This window comes from Anarhichas minor, unplaced genomic scaffold (genome assembly GCF_050575085.1).
Source record: "Anarhichas minor isolate MPS153535 unplaced genomic scaffold, ASM5057508v1 ptg000007l, whole genome shotgun sequence".
Classification (NCBI taxonomy): Eukaryota; Metazoa; Chordata; class Actinopteri; order Perciformes; family Anarhichadidae; genus Anarhichas; species Anarhichas minor.
Genome location: NW_027466453.1, coordinates 16869875 through 16897869, shown reverse-complemented (window position 1 = coordinate 16897869; position 27995 = coordinate 16869875). Strand labels below are relative to the sequence as shown.

General features: G+C 41.7%; 5 protein-coding genes across 6 annotated transcripts; 2 read left to right on the top strand and 3 right to left on the bottom strand.

The window, feature by feature from the left end:
• Positions 1-2772: 2772 nt before the first annotated feature.
• tufm (Tu translation elongation factor, mitochondrial) lies at positions 2773-6933 on the bottom strand. The gene is made up of 10 exons (XM_076086239.1): positions 6852-6933; positions 6079-6125; positions 5852-5990; positions 5522-5688; positions 5076-5345; positions 4811-4943; positions 4502-4606; positions 3863-4014; positions 3374-3493; positions 2773-3188 (listed from the first exon to the last, which is right to left on the bottom strand). The coding sequence occupies exons 1-10, from the start codon at positions 6886-6888 to the stop codon at positions 3018-3020; spliced, it is 1341 nt and encodes a 446-aa protein (XP_075942354.1). The 5' UTR covers positions 6889-6933; the 3' UTR covers positions 2773-3017.
• Positions 6934-7962: 1029 nt separating this feature from the next.
• Positions 7963-10897, top strand: hspbp1 (HSPA (heat shock 70kDa) binding protein, cytoplasmic cochaperone 1). The gene is made up of 7 exons (XM_076086238.1): positions 7963-8122; positions 8387-8594; positions 8734-8958; positions 9198-9353; positions 9699-9795; positions 9900-10011; positions 10321-10897. The coding sequence occupies exons 1-7, from the start codon at positions 8003-8005 to the stop codon at positions 10393-10395; spliced, it is 993 nt and encodes a 330-aa protein (XP_075942353.1). The 5' UTR covers positions 7963-8002; the 3' UTR covers positions 10396-10897.
• A 310-nt stretch (positions 10898-11207) lies between these two features.
• Positions 11208-12505, bottom strand: tmem86b (transmembrane protein 86B). Its single transcript, XM_076081013.1, has 3 exons — positions 12455-12505; positions 12071-12314; positions 11208-11671 (listed from the first exon to the last, which is right to left on the bottom strand). The coding sequence occupies exons 1-3, from the start codon at positions 12503-12505 to the stop codon at positions 11217-11219; spliced, it is 750 nt and encodes a 249-aa protein (XP_075937128.1). The 3' UTR covers positions 11208-11216.
• Positions 12506-13296: 791 nt separating this feature from the next.
• aspdh (aspartate dehydrogenase domain containing) lies at positions 13297-16209 on the top strand. The gene is made up of 8 exons (XM_076086237.1): positions 13297-13381; positions 13476-13622; positions 13725-13869; positions 14013-14097; positions 14608-14757; positions 14901-15124; positions 15210-15349; positions 16031-16209. The coding sequence occupies exons 1-8, from the start codon at positions 13297-13299 to the stop codon at positions 16066-16068; spliced, it is 1014 nt and encodes a 337-aa protein (XP_075942352.1). The 3' UTR covers positions 16069-16209.
• A 38-nt stretch (positions 16210-16247) lies between these two features.
• On the bottom strand, positions 16248-25531 carry gys1 (glycogen synthase 1 (muscle)). Of its 2 annotated transcripts, XM_076086235.1 has the most exons (16): positions 25374-25531; positions 22998-23116; positions 22414-22595; positions 21174-21365; positions 20742-20927; positions 20388-20532; positions 20033-20150; positions 19771-19891; positions 19527-19633; positions 19333-19392; positions 18830-19022; positions 18461-18587; positions 18266-18361; positions 17997-18160; positions 17819-17899; positions 16248-17696 (listed from the first exon to the last, which is right to left on the bottom strand). In XM_076086235.1, exons 2-16 carry the CDS (start codon positions 23113-23115, stop codon positions 17451-17453), a joined length of 2136 nt encoding a protein of 711 aa, XP_075942350.1. In that variant the 5' UTR covers position 23116; positions 25374-25531; the 3' UTR covers positions 16248-17450. The 2 variants fall into 2 exon arrangements, with proteins under 2 accessions (XP_075942350.1, XP_075942351.1); XM_076086236.1 differs by lacking the exon at positions 22998-23116.
• Between the last annotated feature and the right edge of the window lie 2464 nt (positions 25532-27995).

Below are 27995 nucleotides of genomic sequence, written 5' to 3'. Positions count from 1 at the left end.
CAAATATAAGTAGAATATCACCGTGCCTGTGTGTTGGAGGTATATGACTATCCAAGCATAATGTTACTCAGATCTGGTTTCATTTAATTACCATTTAATACGACCTATCAGCTAAAGAGCTAAAGAGTGGGTGTGTGAGATATTAAACTGTTATCCTGGCATCAAATCCCATCACAGTGGCATTTAACAGAATAAACCGTTCTTCCCTTTCATGCATTTAACTTTCAGGAAGATATCTTGAGCGCCAAATGAAAGTCTAATTTCTTTCTGTGCTGTATTCTTTGAGATGTGCTGCGTTATGGAAGAAGCACTGAGAATAGACTGGGATGCTTCCCACCCACTCGGCAGTGTTGGAGGATGAAGAAGACGTGGAGGGGTCAGTCTTCCAACATGCAGAGTGGGTTGTTGAAAGGCAAATTTGGCCTTAATTGCAGCAGTTCTATTCTCGCTGGTTTCCCTCAGCTGCCAGAGGGAGGTGGAGAGTGGAAAAAAGTAACATGATGCAACAGCTGCTCTTCCTCTCCTTAAGCCATAACTCCAGACATTTTAGATTCAAATTATATTATTCCTGCATTTTGTGTTAACTAACCATTTCAACTTTTTTCACTTTAGGGCTACTGATGGATGAAAATCTTGCATATCCGGAGTTTCAACTTTGTAGGAACTGACAAAAAAGACAAGAAAGTTTTGACTTGATTGTTTGATTGATGAAAACATGCACATATTTATCTTCAGGGCCAATGGACCAAAAGCTTCCAAAAGCTTCCAAAAGCAAGGTCTGTTCTATAATTTCAGTGATACAATATGTACAAGGAAACTTGACTTGTATTTCGTGATATTATATTGCAGTTTCCCGTTCCATTCACAGCTAAATCGGATAGCTGAGGCAGTGCCGTGTTATTCTTTTGAGGGGTGTGGACAGCTCAAATGTTTGAGAAGGGAACTTGTGAATGGAAGATCGCTGGTTAGAAAAACCCGCCTTGACTTGGAAAATGTGACAGAGGAAACAGACGTAACTGTCCCAAGTGAAGCTACACAGAGGAGACCGTGTGAATGTTCTTTACTTTCAAAAACAGAAGAAAAATCAATGTACAAAAACGTGCAGACAATGTCGTCTGTACACAAAATAATATATGATATGAAAAACAAATTATAGTGTGTTATAGAACATATTTATTAACTCAACACACTGCTGTGTTATAGTGGTGAAAGTACATATTCTTAAGTGCTGCGTGTACTTAAATACAATTTTGAGGTATTTGTACTTTACTTGAGTGTTTTCATTTTCTGAAAATTTATATTTCTCTGTGATGACCACCAAGTTATATTTCATGACCCTGATCGGTACATGAAACTAGTTTTAACTTAATCAGCTGCAACAGTTGAGTGATGCTTAACAATGATGCATCAGTCTTAGTAATCTAATAATAACATTTATAATAGTATATCGCTCAGAAGGGCTCTGTTATTCAAGCAATAAAACTAATAATGTTGCTGATGTTTCTAATGCCTTTGATATGTCCACATTGTGAGGTTGTTGTGACCAACATGAACATGTGAAGAACATGTAAACAACATGTGAAGAACATGTAAACAACATGTGAACAACGCGTGTGTTGACATGATTCAGTCACAGATGAACTCTGGCTCGAACCAGAATTCTTTTAGAGAGACAGTAAAAACCATGTACTGTACCACTGACCACCAGTATATACTCGTGTTTACTGTCTGCTCATAGAACTTATTTTGCTTATGGAGAGACATTCATTGTCCAGCTGAGCACATCACTCAGTAGTACTAGCAGCTCCTGCAGACATACAGTATTTGATTACAGCAACAGGCTGATTGGATTACAGGAGGTACCGGCTGAAATACCTACAGCAGACACAGAGCAACTGGAGAACCAGCGAGCAGAGAGGACACCAAACATTCACACAAACACCAACATGGTCAGCCCGGATTATCATACTGAAATGATCTGCTAAAGGACGCTATACCTTCAAAAACTATTTGCACTTATTAAGAAGTTCAATGTCAGCCATGCTCTTCTCTCAGGCTGACGCTGCTTGTTCTCACTTTGATTTGGTGAAATTAGTGGATTGAATTGTTTAACTGAATATGTAACATTTGAAAATCTGAAATTTCTTAATTTTATCATTAAATTTCAGTAAATAAATCATTATAGTAAAAGTTATAATATAGAAATATGATCACATATTCTATTATTTGTGCAATACTTGTCTTAAACATTTCTGTAAAGGAATTCTTGATCTTGCATGCATGACAGGAGAAAGAACCACTTTATATCCGTCAGAGACTCCAACTGACTCCCTAACTATTGATAATTAATAATCATTTAGCAAATAATGAAGCACCTCTTTGCTGCCCTCATGTGGCACATTAGTCTTGTATCATGCAAATGTTACAGGCCTTTTACACAGAAGACATTTTGACTTGCAGTAGGAAAGATAACAGGTGTAAATAATGAAATCAATAGCGGCTGAATTCAATTTAGCTGCTTTGATTTCAGGTTCCTGTTTGGTGCACGCTGGCTCACTGTCACAGACGTTTGAATAGAACTGATCCATCGTTAGTCTTATTAGAAACAGCTGCGCTTTTCCTAATGTGAAAGGTCAACATGTTTGTAAGTCTTTAGCTACAGATTTATACATTAAGATTCTGTACGAAAGTGACATCGAAATATATTTCTTATTTATAGTATTCTGTTCTTTTTTTGTGTGAAATTGATTTTGCTAACAAACAAAGGAGGCATTATATTATTAAATACATTTTATTACATAAATGGCATAATTCTGACAGTCTGGCATTTTAACATAAAGACAGAGATAAACATATCAGATATTTTGGTTGGGTGAACCTGCACAACAGAGCCACAAATTCCTTTCAGTCCTTCCCTGTTTGAAGTTTGTGTAATGGTTTATGTACTTTATTTATAGATTTCTGTAATTATTTGACCCCCCCCCCCTCCCCCTAGCCCAGTCCTCTGCAGTTTCCCTTCAGCCCCAGTTGGACTGGTCTTCATCTTTAGCCGCCAGGATGTCTGTGACCAGGCCGGTGCCGATGGTCTTGTTTCCGTCTCTCAGGGTGAACCTCTGGCCTTTTTCCAGAACCATTGGCTGGCGGAGCGTGAGCGTCAAGGAGGTGTCCTCGCCTGGCATTACCATTTCCTGAACGAAGACGAGAGCAACAGACAGGAGAGTGGTTACTGTCCTTCATTTACTGTCAAACTATTTTTACAGATTCGACCTGAAACATCATGACGCACACGATGTTCACAACATGCACTAGCTGGGTGAACTGTTGTGGACGGGATTTCATCATAAAAACTACAGTATTTGAGAAACACACAAACCTTGTCATCGGGCAGCGTGACTCTGCAGGCCATGTCCCAGGTTAGAGAGAACATGACGGGCATGAAGTTGGTGACAAACGGTTTGTGTCTGCCTCCCTCCTCCTTACTGAGAACATACACCTGGAATACAGGAAGCACAAACACGTCCACACGCACATCAGAGTTCAGGTTACGGGATGCAGTGAGTTATGCATTTTATGGGTTAGAATAGCAAAAACGAAACAAAAAAAAAAAATCACTTAAAACTATGTTTTGTTTGTGAGCAGATAGACAGCGTCAGTAACTCAGTGGATGACCTCAGTCATTACTGTGGCATCTGCCTGGTCTCCCAGTTTGCCTGTAAATCTGTTCTTTGGCCATTACAATTATTTACAATCATGTAAGTGCCTTTGTCCTATCTCCACTTACAAACTAGCCATTTAGATTAATTGATTGTTCAGAAATATTTCAAAATGAGTCAATAACAACGGCAACTTTGTGCTCTCAGACCTGGGCCTTGATTGTCTGGTATGGCATGATGGATCCTGGTTTGCACATCACCATCCCTCTCCTTATGTCCTCTCTCTTCAGTCCTCGGACCAGAGCGCCCAGGTTATCTCCAGCTTCTGCCCGGTCCAGAGACTTGTGAAACATCTCAATACCTGAACAAAATAGGACGAACAGTGAGGTGAAATTCTTGTGTGTACACCAACAGTCATACAGTACTACATAAACTTGAACTCACCAGTATCAGACTGATGCTCAGCAGCATTTTTAGATCAGAAACTCATCATATAGGCATCTTTATCAATGTATAAAGTGCCAGAGGACACTTAAAAAAAGGCAGACAGGTGTCAAATAAAACCATCAGGTCATACATTTTAGGACGCGTGTGGACCCCTGAGGCTGTGTGAACTCTGATCATTATTTAAGATAAACACATCTCCCATAGAGAAGGTGTTCAACTGTGCACATATCTTGAGAAGGCCATGACATATTATTCACATACTTATCAAACCATTCAGTCCTCATGCTCTGTATGGAAGCATCTGCATTTCCCCTTTAATATGTCACCTGGTGGTTCATATGCTTTGTAAACAGCACAGGAGCTCCTTCTCTGAGTTTCTGTTGCTTTTTCCTTTCACTCACCTGTAACCACTGACTTGAAGCTGCGATTGTGGCCCACAAACTCACAGTCGTCTCCTTTCTTGATGATACCCCTCTCCATAGTGCCTGTCACCACAGTACCTCTGCCTGAAGGACACAAATGATAACACTCAAATTTAAAGCAAGTAACTTTTTAGCATCACCACCATATGACTCGTTTTTGAGACTCTGCATTTTATAGCCAGCATGGCAAATCAGTAAAATGTTACTACTAAATACAGGGAACTACATAAAAGTTGCAAATTCATTACAAGTAACTATTAGGCTGCATTCTTTGTAATGTCTTCATACCTGGGATTGAATAAACCCCTTCAATGGGCAGAAGAAACGGTTTTTCAAGCTCTCTTTTGGGGAGAGGAACGTAAGAATCCACAATGTCCAGCAGATTCATCACTGCATTTACACCAAGTTCAGGCTCTCTGTTCTGAGATGGAGCAAAACAAAGATTCAGTCAGTTCTCAAACAGATGCTTCACATCAGAGACTCAAAATGTACTGACAGATCAGCACAGTATTAACTAAACTGTGAGACAAATGGCTGCCAGCAGTCCCCTTACCTCCAGGGCGCAGAGGGCTGAGCCTACCACAACAGGCGTGTTCTCGCCATCATAGCCAAACTCTGTGAGCAGCTCGCGGATCTCGATCTCCACCAGCTCCACCATCTCCTTGTCCTCCACGGCGTCGGCCTTGTTGATGAAAACCACCACATGATCGACGCCAATCTGCCTGGCCAACAGGAGATGCTCTCGTGTCTGAGGCATCTGGCCGTCAGTGGCCGCCACCACCAGGATGCAGCCGTCCATCTGAGATGTGCCAGTAATCATGTTCTGAAAAAAAGAAACAGTTCAGGGTATTTAAAAGGGGATTAATTACCTTTTTAAGTCATTTATAAGGTAAATAATTACGCTTGACATGCTTAAAGAGAAACAAGGACTCTAAAAAGCTAAAATAAGTTGCATCATCAGGTTGGCTGCAGGTGCTTTGTAGAAGTAAAGCAGATTACCTTGACGTAGTCGGCATGACCAGGACAGTCTGTGTGAGCATAATGTCTGTTGGCTGTGGTGTACTCCACATGAGAGGCGTTGATGGTGATTCCTCTCGCCTTCTCCTCCGGGGCATTGTCAATGTCTTCATACTTTTTAAAGTTCGCACCACCGGCGTCAGAGAGCACTGAGGACCCAAAAACACAGCAAGGTCACAATTCTGATTTCTTGTTTCACAACACTGGAGAAATGAGACCTTTGCCATAAGTCAGTGGAGCCATTTAAGAGTCAAGATCAAATCAAATGTTTCAGTGTGTTGGATTTAAAAGCTGGGACGTCAGTGTTTCTACCTTTTGTGATGGCTGCAGTCAGGGTTGTCTTGCCGTGGTCAACGTGGCCAATTGTTCCAATGTTGACATGGGGTTTTTCTCTGCTGTATGTCTTCTTAGCCTCTGCAGCAAAGGTTCGCCGACTCAGAGGCACGGCAGACTACATGACAAAGACAAAGCCAGGAATTATACAGCAGCAAAATCCATGTTAAAACAGTCTGTACATTGCAGTTTGTGGACACACTCACCAATTTGAAGGAGCTGTGCAGGAGGCCTGGCGAAGACAGCTGAAGGGCTGTGACGAGGGAATCAAAAGATGAGAATAATGAAAATTCAGATCATTGACAGGATAATCCAGGAGAAGTATTTTATCCTAGAATTCCCCAACTACATGTTCCAGTTTCAAAATACAAGAATAAAAACTTTTTGAAGCCATTTTAGCTTCAAGACAGGCAATAAACTATTATTTTCTATTTCAGTCTCAGTGCAAAAATGTCCCACAGCCACTCAACCTGACCAGCAGGCTGTCAGTGTCTGAACATGTTGTTACTGCCTATTCAATTTATGTGTCAAATAAGCAAAAAGGTAACGCATGACTGTCATTATAATTACAAACATTATTTATTTAGTCCTCAGCTAAAAGCAACCATGCAGCACTTGACATTAAGCTAACAAACCCTTAAAACCAGGAGACTCAACGGTGTCATTCTCCTCCGAATAAGCGACTGTTAGTTATTTAAACAGTGAGCTTCGGTAGCTTTACAGCTTTCTATAATATAATCAAGTTTCACTAATCATCAGTCAGTCCTCATCCTCGGCTAGCTGTATCGTTAGCTAAAACGCATTGGTAACGTGACCTTGCTCTGCTATCGAATAAACAGTAGCATCTAATTTTTTAAGGTAGATTATGTTTCCACAAGAGTAAAAAGCATCTTCTGCTATGTTCAGAACAAATCGGGTGCTATGAATATACAAAAATGCATTTAGAGTCGGTAAGTACAAGAGAATTAAACAATTTTACCGGAGAAACATGCACGCAGACCCACAAGCGCCGCCATCTTGGATGGTTAAGCAAGCCAAAGAGCAGCAAAAGATGAAGAGAGTACCACACCAGTTCCACACGGAAGACACAAATTGCTGTTTTTTATTTTATTACAACGGTATATTAGGTAGGTATAAAATATAATGACCACCACTACTAATGACTATAATACACATGTAACAATTAAACTGGTATAATAAGATAATTACCAAACTGTTGGTTTTAAGATACATACAACAAATCAGACCGGAGTAGTTAACGTTAGGCTTTGAAAACTCTCCAACTCGCTTAATGTATCTATTTGGTGCAGAAATGTTTTTTTTTCACGCTTTCAACGCATGTGTTACCCCCCCGACCATGAACGGGATAAGCGGTTAGAGATGGAGTGGATGGATATTTTAATACTGGTATTTCATATCTAAAACTGTTACTGTTACTTCGTTTGAGGAAGAAGAGATTCACCAGAGGTAGTCCTCTGTTACTGAAACTCTCTGAACCTCGCGCATGCGCGTCCAAACGGCAAGGATTTACCGTAATGACGCTAATATGGAGAAGTTTGCTGTTGTACCTTTCAAAAGCTTTTGGTTGTATAACTGTCAGCTTTGCTACATTGTCATGTTTGTAGAACTAAATCAGCGTAGACAATGTGAGGACTGAAATGACTTCGCGTTGAGGAAAGACTTCGGCGAAAAACATTTTGCTTGCCAGTTTGGTTCAAGGTTTACGGTACATCATGGCAGCCTCCTCGCCACTCGTGCGTTCAGCTTAACGCTAGCTAGAATGTTCTAGCACATTCATGTTAATCTGTGTAAAGGGGAGCTCACGTACTTTAAAAGACTCAGTGAGTGTGTCCATTTCTTCAACACTGTGTATAGGACTTGTGTAAAGGTAAGTTGTGTAAAGATGAAGGTTTGTGTAGGGATGCTGTGTTTGTTTTTTAAATTATTATTACTATAAATAGTGCCTAGCCAATGCTAGCATCTTTATATTAAAGGTCAAGGTTAAAAACTGTCTGCTGGGTTTGGGACTTATATTTACGGCCATGACTGCTGCTGCACGTCAACTCTGAATTAAGTTGTCCCTGTCCCGTTTGTTTTGATGTCTTGTTTCTTAGCTTAGCGGTGCACATCATGGCAGAAGACAAACCAACCAGGAAATATCCCCAAAACCTCCAAGGGGTCCTGCTTCTGGCAGTGGATGCTGGATCAACCACAGAGGGACCTGACCCTGTTCAGCCCATGTCAGAGGAGGTAAGGGTCTGTTAAATGTACATTTCAAACCTGAGAGGGCTTTGGGCGAACACCTCATTGGGTCCTCACAGGACCAAAGAACGGTCTAATAAGGAGCATGTGTTCATAAAAATGGATGATTGATGAACATCTTTGACTTTTGGACTGATGATGAAATGTTTTAAAAGGACAGTACCTGTTTTTATTTGTATCCATGAAGACCTCTACCTTCCGTCAAAGGTAATTGAGACACATTGTTCTACTAGTACTCTTTCTTTGTTACAGAGGAAAATCTGGCTGAGAGGTGCTCTATCAGAAGTCTGCAAAGGGCAGATGGATGAAGTGGAGCAGATAAAGCAGTGCTTGGACATCTTACGCCAGGAGGGAGTGAGCGAAATGGAGAGAGAGGTAGAAGATGAGAGGGATGAAGATGTGCGAGAAAAAGCCTTTGAGGTGATGTCAGAGTTGTGTGAGAACCTGGACAATGCAAGAGGTTTGTAATGAATAGTATTAGATTTTTATTGATCAGATGTCAGCATGGACTTCGAACCAATAGCTACTGAGAGGTTATGAATACAAATACTATTTGTTGTCTCTATCCTGAGTGTGTACCCTGTTCCTCTGCTTCACAGACCTCATGACTCTTGGTGGACTGGACCTGTGTATCTCTCAGTATCTGTCTCATGCCCAAAGTGGACTGAGGTGGCGTGCTGCCCAGCTCATCGCTTCCTGTGCTCAGAACATGCCGGAGGTGCAGGTCCACTTGTATGGCCTCGGGGCGCTGGCAAAGCTGCTGCAGCTGACAGACTCAGACCCCCACCCCACCGTCAGAGTAAAAGCCCTTTACGCTGTGTCGTGTGAGTATCTTGGACAGAGCTGCAAACTTTACTACAAAACGCATTATTTCTCAATACTGTCTACTTGAAACTAGCTAATAATGATACTGACTAGTAGTTTAATCAGAAGCGTTAATCGTTCTTTTGACAGCATTGAAGCAGAGCGTGTAAAGCATTTAGACTAGATTGTAATGCTGCCTGAATTCAGGATACACTACACCTCAGGACAGAACTGTAACTTTCTCTGGCTGTGACTTTAGGTCTGATTCGAGAGCAGGAGACAGGACTCCAGGAATTCTTGTCCCATGATGGCATCTCGGTGCTGATGCGAGGCATGCAATCGGACATCGAGAAGCTCAGGGCCAAGTCTGCATTCCTTCTGCTCAACCTGCTGACGTCACATCCCGAACAGAAAGGTACGAATGAGAGAAGCATCGAAACAGTACAGTGCCCTTAAACAAAGCTGTGGGTTTTTTTCATTTTATTTTCTGTCAATCAGGCTTTCCTGGTTAAATAAAGGTAAAAAAAGATAAAAATCCAAGCAGTTAATGTAATAAACCACACTGAGTTGAGTCACAATAGATCAGTTTTAGTTAGTTAATTAGTTTGGATGTTAAATTAGGGCATCCGTCCCTATGCCCAATTTCTGCTCTGATCACAGACACTATAGATGCTGTACGCACAGTTACAGTTGGGGATGCATTGATGTGACTTTCTCAGTCCCGATACTGATATCTTTATCTGTTTCCTCCGTCCTGCAGATACAGCGGTCTCCATGGGTATGGTACAGCAGCTGGTGTCTGTTCTCCGCACACCACACTCACCTTTCCATGAACACGTGCTTGGCGCCCTTTGCTGGTAAAAAACACTCTCTACCTTTCTGTCTCCAGTACTCACAAGTGACAACAATTCATGGTACACATTAGTAATCGCACCCTTTTGTGTGTCTGATATCTGTCTAGTCTGGTGGAAGACTGTCCACAGGGTCTCAAAGACTGTAGGGATCCTGCTCTGGGTCTGAAGGAGTTAATCAGACAGCAATCCAGAGAGCTCCAAGGAAAAGAAGAGAGTGAGGTATAAGTCTTTGAGCCTGATGGTGAAACTGGGTTCAAGTATTGTGGGAATTCAAGACTCAAATTTAGCAGAGGAGTTGTCTGTTCTCGTGTATAAAACTACTACTGCAAAATCTACAGTAGTGATTCTATCAAAAAGCAACCAACTGTTGACTGTATACATTTTTAATTACTAACTAGATGCCACCATGTCGATACTTGTATTGAATTTTAATTCTATTCCAATGAAGGTATTAGTTTTACAATCAATAGTCTAGGCTTAGTCCTTGTCCAGGAAAGCTTCTAAAGCCACATTTTTGTTTCCAAACAGGAAGAACTGGACTTCTGGGAGCGTTTGAGGGTTATTTGTTTCCAACAGTCGGATGACAATGGGATGGATCGCTGAAGTCTTATTGACCTCACCTGTGTTGGTGTCACTGTGCAAAGATGTAACGGAACATTCATGATGTGGGTCAAGACGGATGCTGTCCATATGTTGTATGTCATGCAGGAGCTGGATTTTAATGTAGAAATAATTATAATGTATAAGCTGTCATTTTAGTCCAGTCTTTTCAGCTCTTCATAATATCAAACCAAATACCAATCTCCATCACGGGTAGTATGTTATGTATTTCCTATTTCAACTGTTAATAGTTACATGTGCAACTTATCTTTAATTGTTGTAGGTCAGGTTTGTCTGAAGGTAAAGTATTTCCATTTAATTGTAGTTGATTGTCTCTTGAATCAGGACAGAATCCTTGTTTATTTTACACCATATTTATTTATTATTAACAAAACAAATTGGTCTTTATTATATATACATAAAATGGCCAGCTCACATGTGGAAAACATGCAAAATCTACACATAAACATTGATGTCATACAAAATAAAAATATTTTGGCACAAATCACAGAATATAGATATTCTTCTAACCAATATTTGTGGAGTTTCTTTTAGTTTGTAGACTGGTATTTTAATATGGTGTATTAGTATGATTATTCAAACGTAAGCCGTAAACACATTTAAATATCTTGACTTTGCAAGCTGCTCTTTTACTCCATCTTTGTCACTAGCCAGAAGCTTTCAAGTGCTGACAGTAGTGTCCTTCTGTTCTCCTCTTTACTGTATTTAATGGGTTCATATTAGAAACTACAAGACCTAAAGGATTTATAAGTTAAATAATTTTACCAGGGTGATGGAGATACTTCAGACTCGAGTGACACTGTTTAGGAACTCTTCCATTTTGCAAAGTCCTCCTTGTTCACTGCATTTACATCGCCCACAGCTATTAGTAGCTGTGCCAAATAATATGTGACCATGACAAGAGCGTTACCGTGCTCCATTGGTGCAGTCACCTTAAAAACTTGCAGAGCCAGCGACACGTCAGACACCATGAAGAACAAACCTCCTAACAGTGTTGCCACATTGCGGGTTCTGATAGCTAATGCCCCCATTAGAACAATTAAGACAATGTAGACCCCCACAGCTGGAAGCAGTGTATCGGAGTTTGGCGTCTTCTGCAGGAACGGATATATGTAGATGTAGAAACCTCCTCCCACCGTGAGCAGGATCAGATACAGAGAACGAGTCCAGAAGGAAGAGGAAGAGGAGTATGCCGTGTAACGACTGGAGAGGAAGGTGAATGAGTACAGCAGATGAGCCACAGCAAATGCACCCATTCCTGAAACAGATGTGTGAGATGTTAAGGACGGGTATCTTTGCAGCTTAAATTTAGAAATTAAAAAAAGGGTTATTTTTAAAATTACATTTATCATATAGGCAATGCACATATATTCTCTAATTATAAAGAAAACAACTTAAGTTGCAATTTAAAAATGCCTCAATTTGTGCTTCACTCATGTACTAATCTACATAAACAATCTGCATTCACATGTAGAATCTGTAGGCAACGGGACAAGAACTGCGTTACAAATGGCATACTTTTCCTTTTAGTACATGCATGCAGTATGCATTCATCTGAGACATACTACTTCCTCATAACATGGCACCTTGAACAGAATTTTAGCCCCTCGGGTTAGGGTTAGGCTTATCCATCGCCAGACCGAGTGCAAACTCTTACCATGCAGAAAAAGCTCAGGCCATACCAGGCAGCAATCACCAACAGCAGAGAATAGCAATCCTCCCACCACACCCAGGACACTCTGACCTCCATTCCAGCTCAGCACTACTGCAGCCAATAGGAGTGTTGGTGCTGATTTGACACCTGCAGAAATGATGGATGCGGTTGAGTCAGGTGTCCACAGGTAGAAGAACAGAGCTGCAGACAAAAAGAAAGGCAAGAGAGAAAGAAAAAGAGCACAGGACTAATAGAGGGAGGAACAGAAAGAAACGGGGAGACAAGTCACAACATGAATTAGGCTGAAATGAGTTTTATCTTTTCCACATAGAGAAAGTTGTTGTATGTTAAACAACTATTGACTATAAATAAATGATTTTTAGGTACCGTGTTTCTCCTCTTCCGCCTGTCATAGGCATCTGTCTCAAGAATGTCCATCGTCTCAGAGTCAACACTGTCGTGGACTCCAGCAGATCTCTCAGTTGGATAAACCTGTCTGGTCTTCTTGACACCTTCTACTTTCTTCTGTCTTTGCAGTCCTGTCGTCACATGTAGTCCTCAGATGCTCTCGCCTTGTTCTCTTCTGTCTCGGATCTCTGCCACGTCTCTCAGTCTGTTGCTATTTCATAGCAATGAACTTTGGACCGATCTTTGCTGTCTGATTGCTCTCTGATAATCAATGTTCTCATGGACAAACATCTCACCTTTGACCTTTTCAGCTATTTATTGCCGACATTAACTCATGAGGAGCAAAGTTGAACTAGTAGAAAACGCATATGATAAAGGTTGATTTCTAACTTGTGAATTTATGATTGTTGTTGGTAATGACAAATTATTAATGGCCAGAAAGGGACTTCCTTTGGGAAAATCGTTGGTTCATATCTCTAAACCTGGGATGCAACATGAGCAATTCATCTCTGCCACTATGACAAGAGAGCAACTTAAAACTCTGGCACGATTCTATTTTCAAAACTATTAAATGTGAAAGCAAAACGACCTGCTGCTGTGCAGGATTATTTTCCAACAAATGTAATACATACATTTTGGGGATGATAATCTCGAGGAAATAAATTGATTTCACATTGCGTTGTTCGAGGGTCACTAGATGTCCACACTGCTTCAGATTTCTCCAAAAATGCATTGTTTCAATGCATCTGGATTTGAAGTTGTTTAAATGGATGGAGGAGGAGCTCAGCATGTAATCCATTCCACACGTTGAAGAACTATCAATGATTAACTATGGCCTCTCTGAGTCAAACTTTGTACTGTGCTTGCCCACATTTCCTGGAGTCGTGGTCCGGTTGTATGCTTCACGTTGGGAGTAACACAGGTCTGCTGGGGTTTGATATTATCTGGTGAGGAGAGCAATAAATAATATACTGGTACAGATAGGAAGTAGGGTCAAAAGCATACGTGTATGTGTGTGTGTGTGTTGGTTTGTGTGTTCAAGTTGCAGGTGAATGTTCTTTTCCCAGCATGTGTCTTTTGTCAGCACAGGACATGGCAACCAGCTCTTCCTCCCAAAGGATTGGGGTTGTAGGCTACGGACATCTAGGTCTGAACTCTCCCTCTCATACTGCAGACACACTTTCTGACATAAAGCCTTTTGAGTCTTTTGTTTAGCTCTATCCCTCACGTGTGGGTGTGTGTGCTTCAGGGCAGTACCTGGTGGAGAGGATCCTTAAAGATGGAGCTGCTCTCGGTCTAACACTGGCTTTCGTTTGGAACAGAAATTCTGACAAGCTCAAAGGTTTCGTTCCTGATGAACTTATACTTGGTGACCTATCATCCTTTGCAGACAGGTGCAATAACACACATATGTAATATAAACTCATATGCATAACACCAGTATTTGCATCTTATATGATCTCTGTGCTACCATAGACAACATGCATGACAACGTTTTAGAAAACGTTTTTGTAAAACTGTGTTTTCTTTTTTACAGGCGATGTGATGTGATTGTAGAGGTGTGCCATCCACAGATAGTGAAAGAATTTGGCTTTCAATTCCTGTCTCAGTCTCATTTCATGGTAAGCTTCTCCTCTGTTTGTGTGGGAAATATGGTTGCTGCAAAACAGAGTATTTATTTTTTCTTTCTTGTTTAGCATTTTATGTAGAGATATATTATCCTTAATAAATCCTTTGCTTCTTATCTTTCTGCTCCTCAACTGTAAGAAGACTAAAACAGATATGAGTAAGACAGGTGACAAGGTGTATTAATGTTTATAAGTGAGATTTTTATTTTGATTAACTGGACAATGGTCTTTTCTAAAAAGGATATTTAGTTGTTAGTCTTTTGGGTTTTCTGTATTTTAAGGATTGTCAGTATGTTTGACCAACTGTCAACATTTCAACATGGTAGCATTGTTTTCTTTTGTTGTCTCCAACACATGATGATCATTTTATTCTTAGAATCAAATCGGCACTGCATGTATCCATTACAGAAAATGAGAACACATAAGCTGACACAAAGTTTCAGCAGTCTGTTAATCACAGAATTATCACATCCTCTTTTGTGCCTTTTTTTCTCCTCCTCTCAGGTGGGCTCTCCTTCTGCCCTCTCTGATCCTGATCTGAACCAGAAGCTGCATCAGGCGGCTCAACAGTATGGTAGGACGCTCTACGTCCCCAGTGGTGCATTGTGGGGAGGCCAGGACATCCAGAGGCTGAATGACAGTGGAGCCTTGAAGGTACAATAACACTGGGGCAGTGCAGGTGTGGTGTTAGCGAAAGGCATGCAGTGGCCACCCTTCACATGGTTTAGACTTTGAGAATGAAAGTGCAGCTTGCAAATGGCAAATAAACTATTATGTTGTACTTGACTTGTTTTCAGGCTTTGTTTATAAGAATGTCCAAGCATCCATCCTGCTTCCGGCTGACTGGAGATGTCCTCTCTGATTGGACGGAGGAAGAGGGCAGGCGTGTTTTATTCAGAGGCTCAGTGGCAGAGTTGTGCCCACTTGCTCCTAACAACGTTAACACCATGGCAGCAGCAGCAGTGGCAGCAGGAACACTCGGCTTTACTGGTGTTCAGGGAGAGATCGTGTCCGACACAGCGTGAGTCTTTCTAAAAATCAGATTGAGCGAATGCAGCCTTTCATATCTGTTTAAATCCCACTGTTCATACCTCTTTATGCCCCAGGTTAAGTGACTATCATGTGGTGGAGGTGGAGGTGACTGGGCCCAGTGGCTTTTCAGTACACACAGTGAGGAGGAATCCAGCCAAACTTGGAGCTGTAACCGGCAGTGCAACATACAACTCCTTCTGGAATAGTTTACTAGGTGAGTCCTGCATGGTCAGATCCTTTACTTAAGTGAAAGAACCCATTCTAAAAATAATCATAATTGCAAGCCCTGCATTCAAATTCATACTAAAGTAAAAGTACAGAAGTATTATCAGCAAACTGTACTGATGCTTATAGTGTCAAAAGTAAAAGGCCCCTGTGACATATTGTTAATACTAATGCATCAATTCATCCGTAGCATTTTATTGGTAAACTGGTTTACTAATTTATATCCAGTAGGTAGTTTAGTCTAGGCCGGGGTTACCAACCTGGACAACTTGTGACAAAAGGATCACAGAAACATCTGAGGAGTTGTGAGATGATTAATGGGGTTGGCCTCAACGAGACACTTTTTTTTACAAAAAGGGTTTTATCTTTAACAATGTGATGTATTTACTACAATGATCACTTGCTTTGCTTATGAAATCTTAATTTGAGAGGTAACTTGTATTAACAGCTGTCAAGTGGGGTCAAAAGAACAGTATTTTAAGGTCCCCCTGTAGTTTAGAGGTCAAACCATTAACTGCAATGTCTCCAGTCAGTTGTAAACAATGATTTAATTAGTGTGTCATAACATCGGCGTTTAGGTCATAAAAAAAGATCTTGAGTTTGTTTATGTGCAAATAAGTAAATTGTTGGCAATTCTGCTTTTACCCTATATATTATTTTTTTCTTTTAGTTTGCAAAGGTCACGGGGGCCGAGTTTACTTGTGCTGAAGCAGATGAGAACTCTGCAGGATTCACTATGACACAGCAAGAAGATCCAGATAAATCAGTGTGGATGGTGTCACTGGATCCTTGTTACTGAGAACTTGAAAACCCATTTAATGTGTGTGCTCCAATAAACTGCATACATACAAAGAATGAAGAGAAAGTTATCATTTGTAAAACACCAATAGGTATATATATATTTAAACTTTATTAGTTAATCTGATGCAAGATTGTAACAAATTATAAAACTCTTACAGGGAGGGGGGGAGTATACGCCTGGTAAAATCATTTCCCTCTTCCATTAGACAAGTTTATAGTCGAGTCTAGCCATTTGCCTGCCATCTCTCTTACGTTCTTTACCCAAAAACATTGTTACCATCTCAGTCCCATCTGTCTCACCTTTATTCCCTTCACAATTTTATACTTGTCAAAAAACAGGCAAACCCAGGAATAATCCACACAAGCGCAGACAGATAAAGAGGAGCGTGAGGTTGTGAATTGGTGATTGCCACTGAATGGCTGTGATACTAAGGCGCAAAACAAAAATGAAAACACACACAGACTATTCTCAGAATGAGAAAACTGTCATTTTTGGGGGTTTCTGATGCCATTTGTGTTGCTGTGTATGTGTTCTACATTATATTCCCACTCTGAGAAGTTGCGTAGTAAACAAGGCATTTAAAAGAAAGAAAAAGATGCTACAAGGTGGAGAGTTGTGTTCGAAGCTCTGTATCATCATCACACTTTTAAGCCAAACACAAGTAAAACAACAGATGCTCTCTGTGTGTGCTCGAAGCAAATGACACCATCTTTACATTTTTTTTAACCAGGAAAATAGCTTTGAATGAGTCCAGGGGACAATCTGGTATAAAGGAGGGTTGTGTTCCTTCCCGGCTCTGACCCACGTTTGAAACAAGTATAAAATCTCCTCCAGCTACTCAAAATAATCCTCTATGTTTCAATGTTTTAGACCTACAGTATGTTATCCAGTGTTAGTACACTACAAAATCCAGCAATCCTGATTTTTTTTCATTGTTGAGCTTTCTTTAGCCCTTTCTAGCTGCTGCATTTACTCCTCAAAGCAAACCACCGGTTGCACTGCTGGTGTAACTGAAACAATACCAAAACATGTCAAACGGACAGACTTTTTCTAAAGAATCTGAGGTACAAACAGGTTGGGAAGACACCGACAGTGATGTCATTTTTCACAACAAGCCGATATTAAATTTATCACTCGTAGTCACACAACTATAAAGTACATGGATGACTTAAACGATTGCCACAGATAAAGTTTCACTAGTGAGGTTCAGCATGTATATATATATATATATATATATATATATATATATATATATATATATATATATATATATATATTTGTGCATGTCTCAGTTGTTCTCGCTCGTGACACCATCGCCGTTTCCATTGGCCCCCAGGACAGCAGAAGACTTATTTTTGAATGGCAGTGCGTAGGGCTGGCGGATGTTCACCCGGTCCTTTTCCGCCTCCAGATCTTCGTCATAGCGTTCTTCTTCATTATTGTCCTCAGCCTCACTGTGGTGGGGGGAAGAGTGGCGGGACAGAGCTGGAGACGGAGGCACAGAAGCTGGTCGAGGGTAACGGAAACCTGAGGTCTGAGGGCGAGAAATAAAAGGCATCAGAATCTCAATCAGTGGAGGTGTGTAAGGATTTGTGAAATAACAATAAATAGTGAAAACTTGGCATTTCTGTCATCCAGACACACGAGTTAACTTACCGAGGTGGGCTCATGAAGTTCATACATGTACGTGTCAGGGAAGGCTTTAGCCAGGGCCATATGACGGGCAGATATATAATACTAGTGCAGAAAACAAGAAAAAAAACAACATTAATCCATGTTTAAGTTGAGCAATGATCACATGAACAAAATATTAGTTTGAGATTTTGAATCTAACCCTGCCGAGGTATCTCCAGTCCAAGAGTTCGCTCAGACGCTCAGTCCGGTTCCTCTGGATGATCCGCTGGCGCCGGCTCTGCTTGCAAAACTGAAACAGGAAGGATGTGAGCTGGTTGCACGACTCGTCGACCCCTCGATACCGGCGGTCCAGGATGTAAATACCTGCAAAACGAAACATCATGATGTGAAAGAAAGCATCGGTTATCCCTGCATATCTTTTTAAAAGACATACTTGGAATTAAACAGATAAAAGTATGAGAAACGCACCATATGCTGAGGGGTCTGCTATGTGCTCCTCCATGAAACAGCCAAAGCCTGACAGGTTAGTTGAGATTGATGGAATTCCCATGACTGTGCACTCAGCTGACGGTGAAAGAAACAGTAAGGCCCGATTAATAATTTTGATGTAATACAACAAACCCACACACATAAATACACCTCGTCAGCATGCATGAGTCATACCTGGTGTGTAGCCCCAAGGCTCGTAGTAAGAGGGGAAGACGCCGAGGTGGCAGCCTCTTACAAACTCCTCATAATCCATTGGAAGTAGAGGAGAGGTGGATGAAAGGAACTCAGGATGGAAGATAACCTAAAGGAGGGAGAAGCCATTCAGTAGGAGTATTTACTATAGCAAACAGTACGAGTAGCAAACTGCAATTCTCGGCCACAACATGGCGCATTAAAACATCATAATGTGGAATGATAATCACTGCAGAAACTTAAATCATCTGCACATTTGATTATAGTTAAGTTTAGAATGCCTTTAAATGTACAAAAAGTGAGAAGAAATACTTTTGTGGGCATTTATGGACTACCGACAGCTGACCTTACCTTGACACGGTCAGCAGAGCTGTTGAAAAGGCCGATACGGCGGACACAGTTAAGGATGGGGTCGCTGCTGTCGTCCAGCATGTTGTGGGTGCAGACTGGAGGCTGGCATGTTCTCTGAGTCGCGAAGATGGCACGCTTCATTATGGTGAAATCCTCTTTGTCCAGCATTTTCGCCACATCTGGCAGTTGCCCACTGATGAAGACAGGTTGTTTTAGACTTGTAAAACAACTACAATAGAATATTTATTAGCATGAATAAATTCAACCACTTTGTTTGAACAATGGCTACACAAAGTTTACATTTTGTACAGAATCTGAATCTAGGTGTGTGTGTATATATATTTATATATATATATATATATATATATATATATATCTGATTGGAAAATCCTTGATTACATTTATTAATAAATGTTTGTTATTAGGTGGGCTGTTTCTTACTTTATATTTGATGGCGTTATAAAACAGGTCATTCCACATTTTACTGAAAGTGGTCAACTTACACTAGAAGTGAATCATAAAGTTTCTTTCCGAAACGTTCCTTCACAGTCTGAGCAGTGTCCCTGTCAGGGAAAAAAACAAACAAGGAAAGTGTAATTAGATAACTTCAAAACACTTTTCCAAGTGGATGAGTGTAGCAATTTGGCTGTCTGGCCTCATCTCGTTTCATATTGGTTAACATAAAAAGAAACTTCACCAGAGCTGTTTCCTGACTGCTTGGCCCTTCAAGGTCTCCACATTGAAGTTGTTTGTCCGAGCTGGCATGATGAAGAACGCAATGACGGTCACGTCACTGTGATTGACCTGCAACAGTCAGACCATACAGGAATATGGGTTCACATTTTTACACCTAAGATTCACCTTCTTCCTTCTCCCACACACACACACACACACACACACACACACACACCCCAAATGTGTGGACACAACTACACACTTACCCTCAGTAGATAGTTGAGTCTGGCTAAAGCTTCTAAGAAGATGTCGGCCCCTTTGTTGGAGAACTCATACCTTCCAGCAATAAACAGGAACAAAGACTTGTCCAGGTTGAAGTCAAGGTGCCTGGTGGTCAAACACAAACCAAAATCTGTCACAAGAGCTGGATGAGTGTAGCGCTTACAATCAGCACATTCTGGTAGTATAGTTTTTCACTAGAATAACGGTTTTGACTGAGCTGTGAATGTTGAGTGATGCGTGTCTGACCCGTAGAAGTGTCCCCTGACAAACTCCTGAATCCGATTCTTGCTCTGAGCGTGGAGGTTTTGAAACTCGTGTACTGCTGAGAACTTCTTCACGTTGAGCCCATTGGGAGTGATAATGTCTGTTTGTGATGGGAGAGGTAAAGGGCATTAAATGCAAAACAAAGACACAGAGTTAAGTATCTAAATAGCTAGGTAGCTAACTTGGTGAATTCAAAGTTTAATGCATTGAAACATTCAGTAGGAAAGCAGTGAGAAATACATCATATCCTCGCACAGTCAAGGCCTGCTGTGTCTGGCCAGTGACAAATGACGTTAGGAAGTTTCTGTATTTGACACATCAAATCACCTCCACACACCTGGTGACCTCTTGAGCAGGTACTCTGCCTCAATGGCTGTGATCTGTGACACAGTGGTGAAGACATGAGCACAGTGAGCGGCCGCCCGCTCCAAACAGTAGCGGTGGTAAATCTGTCTATCGCCTGCTTCCTTATCCACGTTGAACTGGATGGGACACAAACAGGAGAGGGAGAGTGCGATGAAGTGTACATTTCTTGTTGAATATCTGTCCGATTTTGTATTCATTTCTAATTTACCTACATATGAATCAAAGTCAGCTCGACAGTTAAATGGCCTCTTTCTATTATTTTGTTTTTGCTTTATTACAGTGCTGCGTAATAAAATGTACACAGGTACACAGTGCAGACACGCACCTCAGCAAGTTTGTTATAGAAGTCCACACTTCCAGCACACAGGTATCGTCCCAGCAGTGTGGCATGAGTGGTGAAGATGGTTGCGATGGGCAGCTTTCTATGTCTACACAACACTAAGCCTAGGCCGGCCAACCACTCATGGAAATGGGCCACGATGTGCGGAGGCTCCTCACTCTGGGCCGCAAACTGCAACGTGGGAGAGAACAGTGTTAATATGGACTACACACATACACACCAATATGAATCAAAACACAACTTATATTTCATGTGCCTTCCCGGGTTTTGACATTTCAAGCATTTACACTTTTCAAGGAACAACAGCCCAATCCGTCTTCTTTCTGCACAGTATTCAATTTCTCCTTTCGACTAAAACTAATTTAACATTGCATTTTTATTGAAATTCTTGTCACTTTAAGTTCTCTTGCTGCTGACCTCTCCCAGAAGCCAGGCAGTCAGGAAGCCAAACAGCACGGCATCGTTGGCCTCACGGTCAAACCATGGCACGCCGATGTCACAAAGGTCCCATAATTCCCTTTTCCAGCTGTCAAGAGACCAGGCGGTAAACGCAACATCAATCAGAACAACATAGGGACTGCCCTCAATAAGCCAGCGCCCAAAGTAGACCTGCAGGGAAATGGAGAAAAGGAGGAAATTTTACTTTAATTCTTCATGCCACACCAACCAAAATAATATAAACCACTCGCATCTTAGAAAACACATTCACTTTGGTATTAAGAGTTGCCGCTGCTGCAGCAACAACTCCTATGTTTGTTTTTTTTGCATTCATTTTTTGCTATTTACAACGTTTATGTAGATAAATGGTTCTCATCCTTCCGTTTCTAATCAAAAAGTACTTTACTTGCAGGACACTCAGCCTACTAAAACTGGATTTAAAACATAGTCTAACCACACAATCCAAGATTACCTTGATGAAGTTTGTCTTGCTGACACAGAAGTGCAAAAAAAGTAAGTCACTTCAAGCTCGAAGTATGACTAAACTGGAATACAGGACCGACCTACCTACATATATATATATATACATATATATATACATACATATATATAAAAAACACATTTCCATCCAACTAATTGTGCTCCGATGCTGGTCTGTCGTGAGCTTAAAGGTGGTGGGGTTCAAGGTAAACTAGATAGGCTTCGTTGAAAAGGCTGCACTATCCCTTTAAAAGAAAAGCACCACTTGACCCATATCTCCACTGCACTCCCAGAGTACGTACACACACACACACACACACACACACACACACACACACACACACACACACACACACACACACACACACACACACACACACACACACACACACACACACACACACACACACACACACACACACACACACACACACACACACACACACACACACACCTATTTCTGGAGTATGTTTTTGAGACAGAGAGACACTGATACAACCTCTAACCTTTGAGAGGAAATGTCACCGGGTTTAGAGACGTGGTCAAGGCAGAGTATGAAAGAGGGGATGATCTCTAACTGGGTTTGTAAGTGTAGTTCACATTCACCACACATTTGCAAATCTCCCTCTATAAACCCTCCAACTATTTGTAGTAATAATGACTGTCCTTGAGTGGAACATACAAATTTAACTCTGAGGCGTATATGTGTTTACTGTGTGCGTGTGCCGTGTGGTAGTACCTTACACCCACTGGCGTTCATCTTGTCAATGGTTCTCTTCAGCACGGGGTTGGTGGGCTCGATCAGCTCCACCTGAGTGCGTACATTGCTCTCCACGTAAGGGCCCACCAGGAAATAGTTCTCCCCCCATTCCTCTGCGGTCAGACGGGCTTTGGTCTGGATGACGGTGTAGATGCCTCCAACTTCACACATGCAGCAAACATGCCACACGTACGAACACAAAGTAGAGACAAAGATATATAATATGATTCAACCTGAAATATATGAAGCATTATGTTGACAGGTCTCTCTAACAACTACAATTTATCTGAAGGTTATAAACTGTGCGAATGATCAAGATCAGACATATACATGGAATGTACGAATGTAGTTTTGTCCTGTTTTCATTACATTACATTTATTAAGCGGACGCTTTTATCCAAAGCGATTTACAAAGTGCATTCAACATGTATTTTCATTAAGTATTTACATATGGAAACCATTTATTTTCCCAAACTTTAAAAAGTAAGTGCAGACACAAATGCACTCAAGCAAGGACCAAACTCACGCACACACAACACACACACACACACACACACACTTGCCTTTGTTGGCGACCTCCCACGCAATTTCAAAAAGAACAGCGTCCTCTAAATCAAACTCCTCATCCCACTCCTCCAGTCCCGACAGGGACGTGACGGAGAGGCTGCGAGCCAGCGGCATGCTGGGTAAACATAGAACACACTCAGCTGAGAAGGGAGCACCTTCCAACTGTGTATACACCGTACATGTCACACTTGTCACTTATTTACCAATAAGTATTGTGATGTGCGAGTAATTCACACATCGAACAAGGCTTTTACATCAAAACCTCTTTGTTTTTATTTCTTTCCAAAGAAATTTAGCAGCTTATATTTATATTTTAAAACATTAACTTTGGGATACAAAAACATGTTTACATTTGCAATGACACTCTGACTTTAAACCAATTGCTTGGCATTAAAGAAACTGAAGGATTACATTTTTTTCTAATGTATCAATGCAAAGTAATAGCATCAGGTAAACCTGAAGTGTAAATGACACATTTTTTAAACAGCGCAACATTTTGCAAGTATGTCATCAACAAACCCCACATCCCATTTCACAAAACTATTACATTCTAGCTCTGTGGTGTGAACACAGCCATTCTCAATTATTTTACCATTATAACGATCCTCTCTGGTGAGATGATTGAATTTATACTAAAAGATTTGATTTCTTCAAAATACTGTTTCAAACATTTTAATTTCCTGGTGACCTACTAAGCCTAACCTTTGGCTGTTATTATAGGAAACCCTGTGCAAACACACAACACTGAAGTTGTACATTGATTGATAGATATTTACATAGACGTGTGTACGTTTGTGAGCGATTGTGTGTCAACAGTATTTGCTCGGTCTATAATCTGAGATGGTCAAAGGGCTTCTTCTTCCTACTACTGCTGCTTTTAACAACATAAAACACACAACTGTAGTCATGCGTATCACATCCATCTCTACACAAAAATTGCAAGTTTGTTCTGTGAAATTTGTATCTTAACCGATGTAATACACCAGATATGCACTATAAAGGCCGTAACTGCATCCTACTGCAGCAAAATAAGTTTAATTATCCAGCTTCCTATTAGTGCTAGAGACAGGTGGAGGAGTGCATTCCTGCTGACTGAGTGTAAGATCCACTGAATATACAACTTTGTGTTATGTTCCTGCTTGCAAAAATGCTGCAACTTCCTGAACAATTGGGGGAGTGTCATGGGAAAGGAGGCAGGAAGTCGCAGACAAGGGCACGGATCACTTGTTGATACGCTACTATGAAATGTTGAAATTGTGTTAAGACGTGTGTAAAACTACAGAAACTAACCAGTGCACAAACACTGGGTTACACACAGACTTCCACCTGTACGACAATCCTGTCCACAACTTTGTGTTTTACACTGCTGACCAGAAATTCAATCTAAGTATAGGCCCTACTACCGAGCTGATCTCAACTTGTTAAGTGATTGTGATGAGCTGATAGCAGTGGACCAAAGGGAGTTTGGTGTAAAACAGTCCGTCACTGTCCAAGCCTGATAAAGGCCCAGATAAACCAGAACACTGATATGATTAGAAAGTGCTGTTCAAACTGATAAAGAAAAATATCTTCTAAAATAAACGTTTACCTCAGATATGCACACCAGACCAGCTTAAATAGAAGTTGAAGACTCCCCTAGACATGTTTAAGAACGCATGTTGAACTCCCATGTTGAACTACATTACCTAGAATCTATGAACATGCAAATATTTTTAATTTCAAATGTGAAAGTAGCACTTTATTCTGAAGAGACATTTAAGGGAAGTAAAAACAAGCCAAACTCATTTTTGAGAGGCGTTTTATAGTTTGGTGTGATATAGGTAGAGAAACAAACAACCATCCTGTTAAAGAGAGTAAATACCACAGTGGTTAAGTGAAATTGCTGCTCATTTCTTTGGGATCCTCTGGAGCTCTCAATTGAGGGTTACCCTCACCTGTTTGGTACACCACTTTATGGATGCTATATAATTAACTACAGACACTCACGTGGACATGCAGTAACAATTTGCACCATCTTGCCCTTTACAATGTCATACCCTTTACTAACATTTTGGTTTGAACGGCCCACTGGGCCTTCAAGTCTGGCAGAGGACAAGACCCAAATGAGGCAATGGAGGACGCACTGCACGTCAGCTTCGGACAGCGACTGCTCGTCCAAAGATTACAGGCGACAACAGAACCATAAACCCAACAGCAAACCTCCTGGCTCAATATGCATGCTGGTGTATGTATCGTCTACGTGACATCAAGCACCTACTGCTGCTGCCGACACGCGCAAAGGACACAGCGTCCCGATGCGCGTCCCCGTCTGATGAGGAAGTGTTACAATATGATCATTTTGGAAAATAAAAAAAAGGCAGATTTCTACTCACCCTTCGATTTTGTCCCTACTTCACGAAGATGAGCAACACATTGGCAGCTGTCGCGGTCAATCCAGCAAAAATGTAACCATCTGAGAGTGAGGAACAGGGGGCGGGTTTTCTAATGACAGCGATTCACATTGGTCTGGTGCGCTTGCTGTCAGATGAGGGCCTGGGCTCGGATGCAGGAAGAAGGTTGGGTTGGTGAATGCGGGGTCTCTGCTACCACATTATTCATGAGCTTCATTCCTACTGGCCTCAGTCTCCGCTGTATCTCCGCCCCTGCACACCAGTGACGGGAATTGGGCGTTTGCTTCGGCTGAAGGACGCAATTGGCTGAGCGGATTAAAGGGTGTTGCAGTGGTTGGTCAATTATCTTTTCATCCATGCAAAAGAGGGGAGTCATAGGAAACCGGGTAACTTTATCTTTTATTTCCAATGAGGAGGGAGAGAGTTATTTATAATGTATTTTAAGGGTGAGAGCATAGTTTTGAGAACACAACGTGATCAGTGACATTAAGAAACCCAACCCCTCTACAAATCTCTGTGATGTACTACTGACCCTTTCCACTGGCAGCCATCTGTCTAACCCCCCACAACCTTCTATCCCTAAATAGCCTGAACACATGGTATGTATTGGTAAATTTGCTGAACCTGTTGTTAAGATAAGATAAAATAATCCTTTATTAGTCCCACAGCGGGGACATTTACAAGATAACAGCATAGTGGATAGTGCAAACAGACAAACAAGATCAAAACAAGTATAATACATTGAAAATCACACAGTAAAGGTATAATAAATAAGTAAAAAATGTATGAAAACAACAATAACTACAATATTATATAGTCCAACTGAATGGTTAATATTGCACAGTGGATTGAACAGATTATTTATATTGCACATGAATGAATAAATTAATGAGGAATTGTCAGTTTTTGGTATGTGTGGTGTATTGGGAGCAGTGGTTGTGCAGTCTGACAGCGGCAGGAAGGAAGGACCTGATCTCTCCTTCACACACCGCAGGTGAAGTAGCCGGTCACTGAAGGAGCTGCACAGTGCTGTAAGAGTGTCCTGCATGGGGTGGAAGGTGTTGTCCATCAGGGATGATAAGCTTAACCATCATTCTCCTCTCTCCCACCACTACCACCGGATCTAGTGGGTGTCCCAGGACACAGCTGGCCTTCTTTACCAGTCTGTTCAGTCTCTTCCTGTCAGCCGTCGAGATGCTGCTGCCTCAGCAGACCACGCCATTAAAAGATGGCTGATGCCACCACAGAGTCAAAAAAGGTCCTCAAGAATGCTCTCTGCACTCCAGAAGACCTGAGTCTCCTCAGCAGATAGAGTCTGCTCTGTCCCTTTTTGTATAGAGCATTCATGTTGTCAGTCCAGTCCAGTTTATTGTTCAGGTGAACAGCAGGTACTTGTACCAGGCTCACCAGAGGGCGGAGATGGACAAGGACCAGCTTCTCCAGGGTTTTCAGCACGTGCGATGTCAGTGCCACTGGCCTGTAGCTGTTGAGGTCCTTGAGGTGCAATGTCTTTGGCACCGGTACCACGCAGAATGTTTTCCACAGTTGTGGCACTCTCTCCAGCTTCAGGCTCAGGTTGAAGATGTGCTCCACTATCCTACAAAGCTGGTCTGCGCAGGACTTGAGAAGCCTTGAGCTGATGCCATCCAAACCCGCGGCCTTTCTCGCATTGATCTTTCTCTGTTCTTTCCTCATCTTGTTTATTGTGAGGAACAATTTGCGGGCTGGGGGCTGTGTGCTGGAGGTTGTTGGGGGGGGGCATTGAACAAGAAGAGCAGTGTATGTGGAGGGTGGAGGGGAGCTGAATGTTGTGGGAAAGGGTGGGGGAAGGGCAATATACAGGGGGTGCAGAGAAAGGGGGTTGCTGCAGCAGGGTGGACTGGATAGGGGGAAGGGAGGATAACTGATCAAATCTGTTGAAGAATGAGTTCAGATCATTCACCCACTTTTGGTCCCCCACAGGCTGAGAGTTGGGTTCCTTGTGGCCAGACATAGTCACAAGGAACAATGATCCTCCATTTTCCTCTTATCTGTTTTGTCTTTCCTGATCCACCTCCTCAGCTCCCTCTGCACAGTCTTCAGCTCCCCCTTGTTACCTGACCTACATGCCCTCTTCTTTCCTTGAGGAGGGCCTTTATCTCAGGAGTAATCCAGGGTTTGCTGTTGGAAAACAGTCCAGGTGGGTATGGCATTCTCCATACAGAAGTTAATATAGTCTGTTATACAATGTGTGAGACTGTCGACATCACTGAAAACGTCCCACATGGTTGAGTGAAAACAGCCCTTCAGAGCTTCATCCGCCTCCTTGGGCCATCTTTTGACTCTGCGAGTGACTGCTGGCTGTCTGTGCACGAGAGGTTTGTACACAGGCAGGAGGTGCACCAGGTTGTGATCAGATCTTCCCACCGGAGAGAGAGGTGATGAGGTGTATGCTTCCTTAGTGTTGGCATAAAATAGATCCAGTGTTTTATTGTCTCTGGTGTGGCATGTAACATATTGGGTGAATGTGGGCAGAGTGGAGGATGGAGGGGCATGATTCAAATCACCAAAGATAAGAAGGAGTGCATTTGAGTGTTGTGTCTGCAACCTGCTTTTCGCTGAGTG